Source organism: Mobula hypostoma, chromosome 11, assembly GCF_963921235.1.
Source record: "Mobula hypostoma chromosome 11, sMobHyp1.1, whole genome shotgun sequence".
Taxonomy (NCBI): Eukaryota; Metazoa; Chordata; class Chondrichthyes; order Myliobatiformes; family Myliobatidae; genus Mobula; species Mobula hypostoma.
In genome coordinates, this window is record NC_086107.1 from 69,141,558 (window position 1) to 69,155,897 (window position 14,340).

The 14,340-nt window shown below is 56.1% G+C and overlaps 1 protein-coding gene across 3 annotated transcripts in view; it reads left to right on the top strand.

The window, feature by feature from the left end:
• The first annotated feature begins 3,613 nt into the window (after positions 1-3,613).
• Positions 3,614-14,340, top strand: part of LOC134353816 (inactive serine protease PAMR1-like) — a 147,947-nt gene continuing 137,220 nt past the window's right edge. For all 3 annotated transcript variants that reach the window (XM_063062241.1, XM_063062243.1, XM_063062244.1), the window contains exon 1: positions 3,614-3,939. In XM_063062241.1, the coding sequence (XP_062918311.1) occupies positions 3,873-3,939 (67 nt within the window). In that variant the 5' untranslated portion in view covers positions 3,614-3,872. The remainder of the gene's footprint in view (positions 3,940-14,340) is intronic.

Here is a 14,340-nt window from a genome sequence, read left to right on the forward strand (position 1 = left end):
CCATATGGAATTAGTGCTTTGTGGGGGAAAGAACAGGCTGAAGTGATGAGTCTCCCCGAAGAGCCTGGCCTGCGGATCTTAGAAAGGAGGTAGAAGCAGCTGGGGAGAAGGAAGGGCTTGTGAAGAGACAATCTTGCTTCTCACTAGCTTCCAACTTTTGCACACACCCAGCATTTATCTCCTCCGCTTTTCTTAATTGGAAGATACTGATCCCTCCTGATGAAGAGTCTTGGCCTGAAACAACAACTGTGCATTCCCTCCACAGATGCTGCCTGACCCATGAGTTCCCCCAGTATTTAGTGTGTATTGCTCCAGATTTCCAGTATCTGCAGAATCTCTTGTGTCTTTGCACTGTTCTCATCTCTCAGCTGCTCCAGTACCCCCTTCCTTACGAAGGCAACTCCCCATGAAATGGCCTACCTATTGTCCCCTTTGCACTGTCCAGGGATGCCAATGCTCTTCATGAACTTTACTCTTCGTCACAGAGAGATCAAATGCAGATTAGGTGATCAGTCGGCTGAATGTCTGGTAATGTATACCTAAGTCCCCTTGAACAGACTTCTTTTATGCGAAAGATGAACTCGATCTGAGTCTACTTGTCATGGCTCTTGTACTTTGCCCGAGTGCTTTATTTGTCCCCACATTTTTATCAACTCCCCCAGATTCTGCTGTTTACCTAAACATGAGTGCCAGTTTACCCTGACCCATTAACCCACCAATCTGCATGTCTTTGGGATGTAGGAGGAAACAGTAGCGGCCTGCTCACTGCACTTCTCTGTAACTGTAGCATTATCTCCTGCACTCTGAATGTTCTTCCCTTCCTTTTGTACTACCTCAGTAGCCGGCTGGTGCTGCAGTGGCATCAGCACCTGACTTCGAGGTGAATGGTCATGGGTTCGAATCCGGCTGGCCCCTTGCTGGCTTTCCAACCATGCTGGGTTGAGCATCGAGGTAGCAACTTGGAATCGTAAAAAACAGACCAATATTAAGGAAACAGTAAAAAATGCCACCCAACATGCCACGAGGCACGAGAAGGAACAACAACTACCTCAGTGTACTTATGTATGGAATGGAATACAAAGCAAAGCTTGGTACATGCGGCAATAGTAAACCATTACTGATTATGAATACGTTAAGGGTCTGTCCATCCCATTCATACCTTCCTGACCTCATCTACCTGCACTGCCAGGTGAGCAGTACCATGTCACTTGCTGATTGTCACATCAGCCCTTCGACCTATAGTGGAGAAAGACTTTGCTGCACTCATTACTGCTCATCCTCAGGTTCTGGCCCCATTGCCATCTCCTTTTGATGATATCATAGGATGAGGACGTCACTACTGATGCCAGCAGATAGTGTCCGTCACCAATATGAAGAGGTGGTTAAGAGATAACCACATTAAAGGTCCTGGAGTCATTCTGGACCAATTCTGGAGGATTTCTTTCCCTGAAGGTTATTAGTGAACCGGTTTCTTTTTAACAACAATTCCGTTAATTTAAAGCTTACTATTATTTCTTAAACTTAAAATCTGTTCATTTACTTGAACAGAAATGATTTAGTGATTGCGATGGGATTCAAATTTACGTCTCTTTCTTCATCCTTCCATCAGCACCGTTTCTTTTGTCCTTACATCTCTCTGGCTTCTGATCTGATTCCAGCCCCTCCCTTTCCTTTCTCTCTCCTTCTACATTTCTCGAAAAGTCTTTCATCACTTCGATTTTATGGCTCTGATCAAAGGTTATGGCCCAGAATGTTAACCCTGCACTCCATCTCCCAGATGCTGTCAGACCTGTTGAACGTTATCCATGTTAAGCAGTAAGTGCACAATCTTTGCACCGGTCAGAGAGCAGGGGTGGGATGTGGTCTGAGTGAGTCTGGGGTCCGTGTGGGTGAACAGCGGCAGTTTGAGGGGAATGGTAATGATGGCTAAGTACCAGGCTGTGGGTCTTTACACTGAGAAGGGAGTCTAGTGGGCTCCATCACAAGGTGGTAATAGCACGGTCACTGTTAAACAGAGTGTCTGCTATGTTCTAGTAATGCCGTTGCGATGATCCATTTCCCTGCCGTGCATTTGGGTGATTTCTCTGTTTTCTGGCTCCTGTCCAGCCGAGTTTCCCCAAGATGCTGTACTTCCATTCAACAGTCTTTCATTATGTAGTAGCCTCCAGACAATCCAGTGCATGAAAAGAATCCAGCAGTATGTGCACATGATTTATTATTCCTTCCGGGGTTGTTGGAATGATTGCCAAAGACAGCGTCATTGCCTCGCTGAAGTTAACCGGAGATTTGGCCTTTCTGCTTGGTTTTTGTTTGCCGGTTTGGGAAGGGAGTTAGGAGTGGAGTATTTTGTTCTGCTGTTAAGGGGCTCATACAGGCCAGACCAGGTAAATAGGTTTCCTTCCCATTAATAAATCAGACAGGTTTTAACTCTATTCTGTCAGCTTCATGATAATTTAAGTTTTCTTTAAAGTTTTACTGAAATTACTACACAGCTACAGGGAGCCATGCATTCACAGTGTAACCAGATTAATGTCACTAAATAACTGAGTCTTGATCAGTCTGCGACCGCTTCACTTACTTGTAGAACTCGACCCCCTGGATATGAATGTGAACTTGTCACCAGGTGGCCAGACCCAACTTCATCAAAGCATCACAAAGCTCAGTGGTATGAACAAGCAGCAGCAATCCAGCTAGATCCTGTCCAGTGTGTATGGCAGCACTCTGAAATCTCAGCAGAAACCTCTGTGTTACTGCTTACCACCCTGCGTGCAGCTGTCTACACCTTTGCCCTTCCCTAGCTCACTCCACCTGCGGATTGTCTGCCTTCATCTATCACACTTCGTCTGTCTCCCAGCTCCCCTTCCCCTACCTGGCTCAATCTTTGCGTCATCCTTCACCTCTCCTTGACCCATCAAAAACCTAGGTCTCCTGTCTCATTTCTCCTCCTCGCCTCTCCGCGCTCAGTCCTGACACAGCCTTCCGACACAAACCGTTGACAATTGCTTTCTCCCCTACTGGAGGCTGTGTGACCTGCCAGTTCCTCTAGCCGAGGGTTTGTTGCCCTCAGCAGGTACACTGGCAATCGAACAAGACGCCCTTAGCATGACAACGCAGGAAGGCTTTGATCACAACTTTTGATCCCGGTGAGGAAGAGGATGTATGCAAGATCAAAGCCTACGCCTGTCAGTAGCTGACACCACAGGCCAGTAATTCTCAAGTCCAAGTGTAGTCCACACTGCAGCAAATCTGGATGATCCATGGACAAGGCACTGCCGTCTGTCCTGGAGCTGGGCCAACGATTCGTTCTGTGAGAGTAAAATTCCACTGAGTGCAATTGTGGGGAGCAACGAGATCAAATCATAGTAAACTGTAAGGTGCTGAGAGAGTTGGCAGTGAACAAATCCTTCTGTTTCTGCTCCAGATTTTGAACAGATTATTATAACGAGGCACAGCGTGCAGGGCTAAACCAGATTAGACACAACACAACAGTGTATCACAGTTGTCTGACCATAATATCTGCGGGTGTTCATGTGGGTGGGGGTGTGGTATTCACGAGTGTGAAGGGTAAGGTTGAAGCGGGGGGTCAGTGAGCCTGTTAAAGGCACATAAGCACTGAGCAACACACTGCCTGCTCTCAGTGTGCTCGCCAGACACCAGGCGGCTTTAATGGAAAGGCTGGAGCCCTTACAGGGGGTGATGTCATACATTTCTCGTAGGAGAGCTGACTGCTTTTCTTGGATGGGACTTTCTTCGTACGTGCAGTGGTAGGAGATTATCCGAGGTTCGGCAGCTCACAAGCAGTGGTTCCAGGGCAGCCAGGTGAAAGGCAGACTCGGACTCCGGTGCGGAGAAGAGGCAAGAACAGCACCACGATGTTGGCCTGGGTGGCACTGAGCCTGACCCTCTCCCAGATACCAGGGGCATGCACGCTGCCCAAAGGTAAGGCACAGGCCAGCGAGAGTGTAAACTTAGCCCCATAGTAGTGACAGGACACAGCTGAATGCAGTCAGGAAGCACGCTGACAGAGACCACAGTAGGAAATGGGTGACAGTCATTGGGGCAAAGAGCTCAGTGTCACTGGGGGACGGGGGGTGAGTGTCGGTGTTACTGGGGGACGGGGAGAGAGTGTCGGTGTCAATGGGGACGGGGAATGAGTGTCGGTGTCACTGGGGACGGGGAGAGAGTGTCGGTGTCAATGGGGGATGGGGATAGAGTGTCGGTGTCACTGGGGACGGGGAGAGAGTGTCGATGGCACTGGGGGATGGGGAGAGAGTGTCGGTGTCAATGGGGGATGGGGATAGAGTGTCGGTGTCACTGGGGACGGGGAGAGAGTGTCGATGGCACTGGGGGATGGGGAGAGAGTGTTGGTGTCAATGGGGGATGGGGAATGAGTGTCAGTGTCACTGGGGGACGGGGAGTGAGTGTCAGTGTCACTGGGGGATGGGGTGTGAGTGTCAGTGTCACTGGATGATGGGGAGTGAGTGTCGGTGTCACTGGGGGATGGGGAGTGAGTGTCAGTGTCACTAGGGATGGGGATAGAGTGTCGGTGTCACTGGGGGATGGGGAGTGAGTGTCGGTGTCACTGAGGGACGGGGAGTGAGTGTCAGTGTCACTGGGGGATGGGGTGTGAGTGTCGGTGTCACTGGGGGATGGGGAGTGAGTGTCGGTGTCACTGAGGGACGGGGAGTGAGTGTCAGTGTCACTGGGGGATGGGGAGTGAGTGTCGGTGTCACTGAGGGATGGGGAGTGAGTGTCAGTGTCACTGGGGGATGGGGTGTGAGTGTCAGTGTCATTGGGTGTCGGAGAGTGAGTGTTGGTACCACTGGGGGAACGGAGTGTGAGTGTCGGTACAACTGGGGGATGGGGAGTGAGTGTCAGTGTCACTGGGGACAGGGAGTGAGTGTCACTGTCACTGGGGGACGGGGAGTGTGTGTCGGTGTCTCCGGGGGATGGGGAGTGAGTATCGGTGTCACTGGGTGACGGGGAGTGACTGTCTGTGTCACTGAGGACTGGGAAGTGAGTGTCGGTGTCACTGGGTGACGGGTTGTGAGAGTCGGTGTCACTGGGTGAAGGGCAGTGAGTGTCGGTGTCACTGAGGACTGGGAAGTGAGTGTCGGTGTCACTGGGTGACGGGTTGTGAGTGTCGGTGTCACTGGGGGATGGGGAGAGAGGGTTGGTGTCACTGGGGGCCAGGGAATGAGTGATAGTGTTACTGAGAAACGGGGAGTTAGTGTCGGTGTCACTGGGGGATGGGGAGTGAGTGTCGGCACAACTGGGGGACGGGGAGTGAGTGTCGGTGTCACTAGGGGACGGGGTGCGGTTGTCTCTGTCACTGGGGGACGGGGATAGAGTGTCGGTGTCACTGGGGGACGGTGAGTGAGTGTTGGTGTAGCTGCGGGACGAAAAGAGGGTGTCAGTGTCACTAGGGACGGGGATAGAGTGTTGGTGTCACGAGGGACAGGGAGAGATAGTCAGTGTCACTAGGGATGGGGAGTGAGTGTCGGTGTCAGTGGGGGACGGCGAGAGTGTGTCGGTGTCACTGTGGGACAGGGAGTGAGTGTCATTGTCACTGGGTGTCGGGGAGAGGATGTTGGTGTCACTGGAGATGTGGAGTGAGTGTTGGTGTCACTGGGGGACGGGGAGTGAGAGTTGGTGTCACTGGGTCGGGAAGAGAGTGTCGGTGTCACTGGTGATGGGGAGTGAGTGTAGGTGTCACTGGAGATGGGGAGTGAATGTTTGTGTCACTGGGCTACACGGAGAAGGTGTCAGTGTCACTAGGGACAGGGAGTGAGCGTTGATGTCACTGGGTCGGGAAGAGAGTGTTGGTGTCACTGGGGGATGGGGAGTGAGTGTCGGTGTCAGTGACGATGGGGAGTGAGTCTCACTGTCACTGGGGGACGGGGACAGAGTGTCATTGTCACTGGGGATGGGAAGTGAGTGTTCGTGTCACTGGGGGACACGGAGAAGGTGTCAGTGTCACTAGGGACAGGGAGTGAGCGTTGATGTCACTGGGTCGGGAAGAGAGTGTTGGTGTCACTGGGGGATGGGGAGTGAGTGTCGGTGTCACTGAGGGACGGGGACAGAGTGTCATTGTCACTGGGGATGGGAAGTGAGTGTTCGTGTCACTGGGGGACACGGAGAAGGTGTCAGTGTCACTAGGGACGGGGAGTGAGCGTTGATGTCACTGGGTCGGGAAGAGAGTGTTGGTGTCACTGGGGGATGGGGAGTGAGTGTCGGTGTCACTGACGATGGGGAGTGAGTCTCACTGTCACTGGGGGACGGGGACAGAGTGTCATTGTCACTGGGGATGGGAAGTGAGTGTTCGTGTCACTGGGGGACACGGAGAAGGTGTCAGTGTCACTAGGGACGGGGAGTGAGCATTGATGTCACTGGGTCGGGAAGAGTGTGTCGGTGTCACTGAAGATGTGGAGTGAGTGTTGGTGTCACTGGGGGACGGGGAGTGAGAGTTGGTGTCACTGGAGATGTGGAGTGAGTGTTGGTGTCACTGGGGGACGGGGAGTGAGAGTTGGTGTCACTGGTGGATGTGGAGTGAGTGTCGGTGTCACTGGAGATGGGGAGTGAGTGTCTGTGTCACTGAGAATGGAGAGTGAGTGTCTGTGTCACTGGAGGACGGGGACTGAGTGTTGGTGTCACTGGGGGACAGGGTGAGAGTGTCTGTGTCACTGGGGGATGGGAAGTGACTGTCGGTGTCACTGGGGGACAGGGAGAGAATGTCGGTTTCACTAGGGGTTAGGGAGAGAGTGTCGGTGTTACTGGGTATCGGGGACTGTGTGTCCGTGTCACTGGTGGACGGTGAGAGAGTGTCAGTGTCACTGGGGACAGGGTGTGAGTGTCGGTGTCACTGGGGGACGGGGCATGAGTGTCTGTGTCCCTGGGTGACGGGGAGCGAGTGTCGGTGTCACTGGGGGACGGGGAGCGAGTGTCGGTGTCACTGGGTGACGGGGAGCGAGTGTCGGTGTCACTGGGGGACGGGGAATCAGTGTGGGTGTCACTGGAGGATGGGGAGTTAGTGTCGGTGTCCCTGGGTGATGTGGAGTGAGTATCGCTGTTACTGGGGGACGGGTAGTGAGTGTCGGTGTTACTGGGGGATGGGGAGTGAGTGTCGGTGTCACTGGGTGACGGGGGGTGAGTGTCGGTGTCACTGGGTGACGGGGGGTGAGTGTCGGTGTCACTGGGGACGGGGAGAGGGTATCGGTGTCACTGGGTGATGAGGAGTGAGTGTCGTTGTCACTGGGTGTTGGGGAGAGGATGTCAGTGTCACTGGGGGCCAGGGAGAGAATGTCGGTGTCACTGGGGGACGGGGAGTGAGTGTCGGTGTCACTGGGGGACGGGGAGAGAGTGTTATTGTCACTAGGGACAGTGAGTGAATGTCGGTGTCACTGGGGGACAGGGAGTGAGTGTCGGTGTTACTGGGGGACGGGGAGAGAGTGTTATTGTCACTAGGGACAGTGAGTGAATGTTGGTGTCACTGGCGGACGGTAAGAGAGTGTCAGTGTCACTGGAGATGGGGAGTGAGTGTCGGTGTTACTGGGGGACAGGGAGTGAGTGTCGGTGTTACTGGGGGATGGGGAGGGAGTGTCGGTGTCACTGGGGATGGGGAGAGGGTATTGGTGTCACTGGGTGATGAGGAGTGAGTGTTGGTGTCACTAGGGGATGTGGAGTGAGTGTCAGTGTCACTGGGGGATGGGGAGTGAGTGTCTGTGTTACTGGTGTTGGGGAGTGAGTGTCGGTGTTACTGGGGGACGGGGAGTGAGTGTCGGTGTCACTGGGGGACGGGGAGTGAGTGTCGTTGTCACTGGGTGTCGGGGAGAGGATGTCGGTGTCACTGGGGGACAGGGAGAGAATGTTGGTGTCACTGGGGACAGGGAGTGAGTGTCAGTGTCAGTGGGGGACGGGGAGAGAGTGTCAGTGTTTCTGGGGGACAGGAAGTGAGTGTCAGTGTCACTGGGGGATGTGGAGTGAGTGTCGGTGTTACTGGGTGACGGGGAGCGAGTGTCGGTGTCACTGGGGGATGGGGAGTCAGTGTGGGTGTCACTGGGGGATGGGGAGTTAGTGTCGGTGTCCCTGGGTGATGTGGAGTGAGTATAAGTGTTACTGGGGGACGGGTAGTGAGTGTCGATGTTACTGGGGGACGGGGAGTGAGTGTCTGTGTCACTGGGGACGCGGAGAGGGTATCGGTGTCACTGGGTGATGAGGAGCGAGTGTCGGTGTCACTGGGGGATGGGGAGAGAGTGTCAGTGTCACTGGGGGACGGGGAGTGAGTGTCTGTGTCACTGGGGACGCGGAGAGGGTATCGGTGTCACTGGGTGATGAGGAGCGAGTGTCGGTGTCACTGGGGGATGGGGAGAGAGTGTCAGTGTCACTGGGGGACGGGGAGTGAGTGTCTGTGTCACTGGGGACGCGGAGAGGGTATCGGTGTCACTGGGTGATGAGGAGCGAGTGTCGGTGTCACTGGGGGATGGGGATAGAGTGTCGGTATCACTGGGGGACGGGGAGTGAGTGTCGGTGTCACTGAGGACGGGGAGAGAGTGTCGGTGTCACTGGGGGACAGGGAAGGACTGTCGTTGTTACTGGGTGTCGGGGAGAGGATGTCGGTGTCACTGGGGGACAGGGAGAGAATGTCGGTTTCACTGGGGGACGTGGAGTGCCTGTCGGTGTCATTGGGGGACGGTGAGTGAGTGTCGGTGTCACTGAGGATGAGGAATGAGTGTCGTTGTCACTGGGTGTCGGGGAGAGGATGTTGGTGTCACTGGGGGACAGGGAGAGAATGCCGGTTTCACTGGGGGACGTGGAGTTACTGTTGGTGTCACTGGGGGACGGTGAGTGAGTGTTGGTGTCACTAGGGGATGTGGATTGAGTGTCGGTGTCACTGGGTGATGGGGAGTGAGTGTCTGTGTCACTGGGGGACGGGGAGTGAGCGTCGGTGTCACTGGGGTACAAGGAGAGAGGATCAGTGTCACTGGGGGACGGGGAGTGAGTGTTGGTGTCACTGGGGACAGGGAGAGAGTGTCAGTGTCACTTGGGGATGGGGAGTGAGTGTCGGTGTCACTGGGGGACAGGAGGTGAGTGTTGGTGTCTCTGGGGGACAGGGGAGAGAGAGTCGGTGTCACTAGGGGACGGGGAGAGAGTGTCGGTGTCACTGAGGATGAGGAGTGAGTGTCGTTGTCACTGGGTGTCGGGGAGAGGATGTTGGTGTCACTGGGGGACAGGGAGAGAATGCCGGTTTCACTGGGGGACGTGGAGTTACTGTTGGTGTCACTGGGGGACGGTGAGTGAGTGTCGGTGTCACTGGGGGACGGGGACAGAGTGTCATTGTCACTGAGAATGGGAAGTGAGTGTTTGTGTCACTGGAGTACACGGAGAAGGTGTCAGTGTCACTAGGGACGGGGAGTGAGCGTTGGTGTCAATGGGTCGGGAAGAGAGTATCGGTGTCACTGGGGATGGGGAGTGAGTGTCACTGTCACTGGGGGACGGGGACAGAGTGTCATTGTCACTGGGGATGGGAAGTGAGTGTTTGTGTCACTGGAGTACACGGAGAAGGTGTCAGTGTCACTAGGGATGGGGAGTGAGCGTTGGTGTCAATGGGTCGGGAAGAGAGTATCGGTGTCACTGAAGATGGGGAGTGAGTGTTGGTGTCACTGGGGGATGGGGAGTGAGTGTCAGTGTCACTTGGGGATGGGGAGAGAGTGTCAGTGTTTCTGGGGACTGGGAGTGAGTGTTGGTGTCACTGGGGGACACGGAGAAAGTGTCTGTTTCACTAGGGATGGAGTGAGTGTCGTTGTCACTGGGGACGGGGTGAGAGTGTCAGTGTCAATAGGGACGGGGATAGAATGTCAGTGTCACTGGGGATGGGGAGAGAGAGTCGGTGTCACTCCAGGACAGGGAGTGAGTGTCTGTGTCACTGGGGGACGTGGAGTGACTGTCAGTGTCACTGGGGATGGGAAGTGAGTGTTTGTGTCACTGGGGGACACGGAGAAGGTGTCAGTGTCACGAGGGATGGGAGTGAGCGTTGGTGTCACTGGGGACGGGGAGGGAGTGTCGGTGTCACTGGGGGAAGGGGAGAGAGTGTCGGTGTCATTTGGGGACGGGGAGGGAGTGTCGGTGTCACTGGGGGACAGGGAGTGAGTGTCGGTGTCACTGGGGGATGGGGAGGGAGTTTCGCTGTCACTGAGGATGGGGAGGGAGTGTCGGTGTCACTGGGGGACAGGGAGTGAGTGTCGGTGTCACTGGAGGATGGGGAGTGAGTGTCGGTGTCACTGGAGGATGGGGAGTGAGTGTCGGTGTCACTGGAGGACGGGGAGTGAGTGTTGGTGTCACTGGAGGACAGGGAGTGAGTGTTGGTGTCACTGGGGGACGGGGAGTGAGTGTCGGTGTTACTGGGGGACGGGGAGGGAGTGTTGGTGTCACTGAGGACGGGGAGAGAGTGTCAGTGTCAATAGGGACGGGGATAGTGTGTCGGTGTCACGGGGACGGGGCGTGAGTGTCGGTGTTACTGGGGGACAGGAAGTGAGTGTTGGTGTCACTGGGGGATAGGGAGAGAGTGTCGGTGTCACTTGGGGACGGGGAGTGAGCGTCGGTGTTACTGGGGCACGGGGTGAGATTGTCGGAGTCACTTGAGGACGGTGAGAGTGTGTCGGTGTCACTGAGGATGGGGAGTGAGTGTCAGTGTCTCTGGGGGACGGAGAGTAAGTGTCTGTGTCACTGGGGGACGGGGAGTGAGTGTCAGTGTCACTGGGGGACGGTGGGGGAGTGTCCGGGTCACTGGGGATGAGGAGTGAGTGTTTCTGTCACTGGGGGATGGGGAGGGAGTGTCGGTGTCACTGGTGGACGGGGAGGGAGTGTCGGTGTCACTGGGGGACAGGGAGAGTGTGTCGGTGTCACTTGGGGACAGGGAGTGAGTGTCGGTGTCACGGGGACGGGGAGTGAGTGTCGGTACCACTGGGGGATGGGGACTGAGTGTCGGTGTCACTGGGGGACGGGGAGTGAGTGTTGGTGTCACTGGGTCGGGAAGAGAGTGTCGGTGTCACTGAAGATGGGGAGTGAGTGTAGGTGTCACTGGTGATGGAGAGTGAGTGTAGGTGTCACTAGGGACGGGGAGTGAGAGTTGGTGTCACTGGTGGATGTGGAGTGAGTGTCGGTGTTACTGGGGGATGGGGAGTGAGTGTCGGTGTTACTGGGGGATGGGGAGAGAGTGTTATTGTCACTAGGGACAGTGAGTGAATGTCGGTGTCACTGGGGGACGGTGAGAGAGTGTCGTTGTCACTGGAGGACGGGGACTGAGTGTTGGTGTCACTGCGGGACAGGGTGAGAGTGTCTGTGCACTGGGGGATATGGAGTGACTGTCGGTGTTACTGGGTATCGGGGACTGTGTGTCCGTGTCACTGGTGGACGGTGAGAGGTGTCGGTGTCACTGGGGACAGGGTGTGAGTGTCGGTGTCACTGGGTGACGGGGAGCGAGTGTCGGTGTCACTGGGTGACGGGGAGCGAGTGTCAGTGTCACTGGGGGACAGGGAGAGAATGTCGGTTTCACTGGGGGACAGGGAGAGAATGTCGGTGTCACTGGGGGACGGGGAGTGAGTGTCGGTGTCACTGGGGGATGGGGAGTGAGTGTCGGTGTCACTGAGGATGGGGAGTGAGTCTCACTGTCACTGGAGGACGGGGACAGAGTGTCATTGTCACTGGGGATGGGAAGTGAGTGTTCGTGTCACTGGGGGACACGGAGAAGGTGTCAGTGTCACTAGGGACGGGGATTGAGCGTTGGTGTCACTGGGTCGGGAAGAGAGTGTTGGTGTCACTGAAGATGGGGAGTGAGTGTTGGTGTCACTGGGGGATGTGGGGTGAGTGTCGGTGTCACTGGAGATGGGGAATGAGTGTCAGTGTCACTGGGGGACGAGGAGAGAGTGTCGGTGTCATTGGGGACAGGGTGTGAGTGTCGGTGTCACTGGGTGACGGGGAGTCAGTGTGGGTGTCACTGGGTGATGTGGAGTGAGTGTCGGTGTCACTGGGGGTGGGGAGAGAGTATCGGTGTCACTGGGGGACGGGGAGTGAGTGTCGGTGTCACTGGGGGATGGGGAGTGACTGTCGGTGTCACTGGGTGACGAGGAGTGAGTGTCGGTGTCACTGGGGTACGGGGAGTGAGTGTCGGTGTCACTGGGGGATGGGGAGTGACTGTCGGTGTCATTGGGGGGTGGGGAGAGAGTGTCGGTGTCACTGGAGGATGGGGAGAGAGTGTCGGTGTCACTGGGGACGTGGAGTGAGTGTCGATGTCACTAGGAGTCAGGGAGTGAGTGTCGGTGTCACTGGGGGACGGGGAGTGAGTGTCGGTGTCACTGGGGGATGGGGAGTGACTGTCAGTGTCATTGGGGGATGGGGAGAGAGTGTCGGTCTCACTGGGGGACAGAGAGTAAGTGTTTGTGTCACTTTGGGATGGGGAGTGAGTGTCGGTGTCACTGGGGATGGGGAGAGAGTCTCACTGTCACTGGGGGATGGAGGAGAGGATGTCGCTGTCAGTGGGGGACAGGGTGTGAGTGTCGGTGTCTCTGGGGGACAGGGAGTGAGTGTCGGTGTCACTGGGGGATGGGGAGTGATTGTCAGTGTCACTGGAGATGGGGAGTGAGTGTCCGTGTCACTGGAGATGGGGAGTGAGTGTCGGTGTTACTGGGGGATGGGGAGTGAGTGTCGGTGTTACTGGTGTTGGGGAGTGAGTGTCGGTGTTACTGGGGGATGGGGAGTGAGTGTCGGTGTCACTGGAGGACAGGGAGTGAGTGTCGTTGTCACTGGGTGTCGGGGAGAGGATGTCGGTGTCACTGGGGGACAGGGAGAGAATGCCGGTTTCACTGGGGGACGTGGAGCTACTGTTGGTGTCACTGGGGGACGGGGACAGAGTGTCATTGTCACTGAGAATGGGAAGTGAGTGTTTGTGTCACTGGAGTACACGGAGAAGGTGTCAGTGTCACTAGGGACGGGGAGTGAGCGTTGGTGTCAATGGGTCGGGAAGAGAGTATCGGTGTCACTGAAGATGGGGAGTGAGTGTCCGTGTCACTGGGGGATGGGGAGTGAGTGTCGATGTCACTAGGGGACAGGGAGTGAGTGTCAGTGTCACTGGGGGACGGGGAGTGAGTGTCGGTGTCACTGGGGGATGGGGAGTGAGTGTTGGTGTCACTGGGGGACGGGGAGTGAGTGTCAGTGTCACTTGGGGATGGGGAGAGAGTGTCGGTGTCTCTGGGGACTGGGAGTGAGTGTTGGTGTCACTGGGGGACGGGGAGTGAGTGTCAGTGTCACTGGGGGATGGGGAGTGAGTGTCAGTGTCACTTGGGGATGGGGAGAGAGTGTCGGTGTCTCTGGGGACTGGGAGTGAGTGTTGGTGTCACTGGGGGACACGGAGAAAGTGTCTGTTTCACTAGGGATGGAGTGAGTGTCGTTGTCACTGGGGACGGGGTGAGAGTGTCAGTGTCACTGGGGATGGAAAGTGAGTGTTTGTGTCACTGGGGGACACGGAGAAGGTGTCAGTGTCACGAGGGATGGGAGTGAGCGTTGGTGTCACTGGGGACGGGGAGGGAGTGTCGGTGTCACTGGGGGAAGGGGAGAGAGTGTCGGTGTCACTGGGGGATGGGGAGGGAGTTTCGCTGTCACTGGGGGATGGGGAGGGAGTGTCGGTGTCACTGGGGGATGGGGAGAGAGTGTCGGTGTCACTGGGGGATGGGGAGTGAGTGTCGGTGTCACTGGGGGACGGTGAGTGAGTGTCGGTGTTACTGGGGGACGGGGAGTGAGTGTCGGTGTCACTGAGGATGGGGAGGGAGTGTCGGTGTCACTGAGGATGGGGAGGGAGTGTCGGTTTCACTGAGGATGGGGAGAGAGTCTCACTGTCACTGGGGGATGGAGGAGAGGATGTCGCTGTCAGTGGGGGACAGGGTGTGAGTGTCGGTGTCTCTGGGGGACAGGGAGTGTGTGTCGGTGTCACTGGGGGACGGGGAGGGAGTGTCGGTTTCACTGAGGATGGGGAGAGAGTCTCACTGTCACTGGGGGATGGAGGAGAGGATGTCGCTGTCAGTGGGGGACAGGGTGTGAGTGTCGGTGTCTCTGGGGGACAGGGAGTGTGTGTCGGTGTCACTGGGGGATGGGGAGAGTGTCTCACTGTCACTGGGTGACAGGGAGAGTGTGTCGCTTTCAGTGGGGTATAGGGAGTGAGTGTCGGTATCACTGGGGGACGGGGAGAGAGTGTTATTGTCACTAGGGACAGTGAGTGAATGTTGGTGTCACTGGCGGACGGTAAGAGAGTGTCGGTGTCACTGGAGATGGGGAGTGAGTGTCGGTGTCACT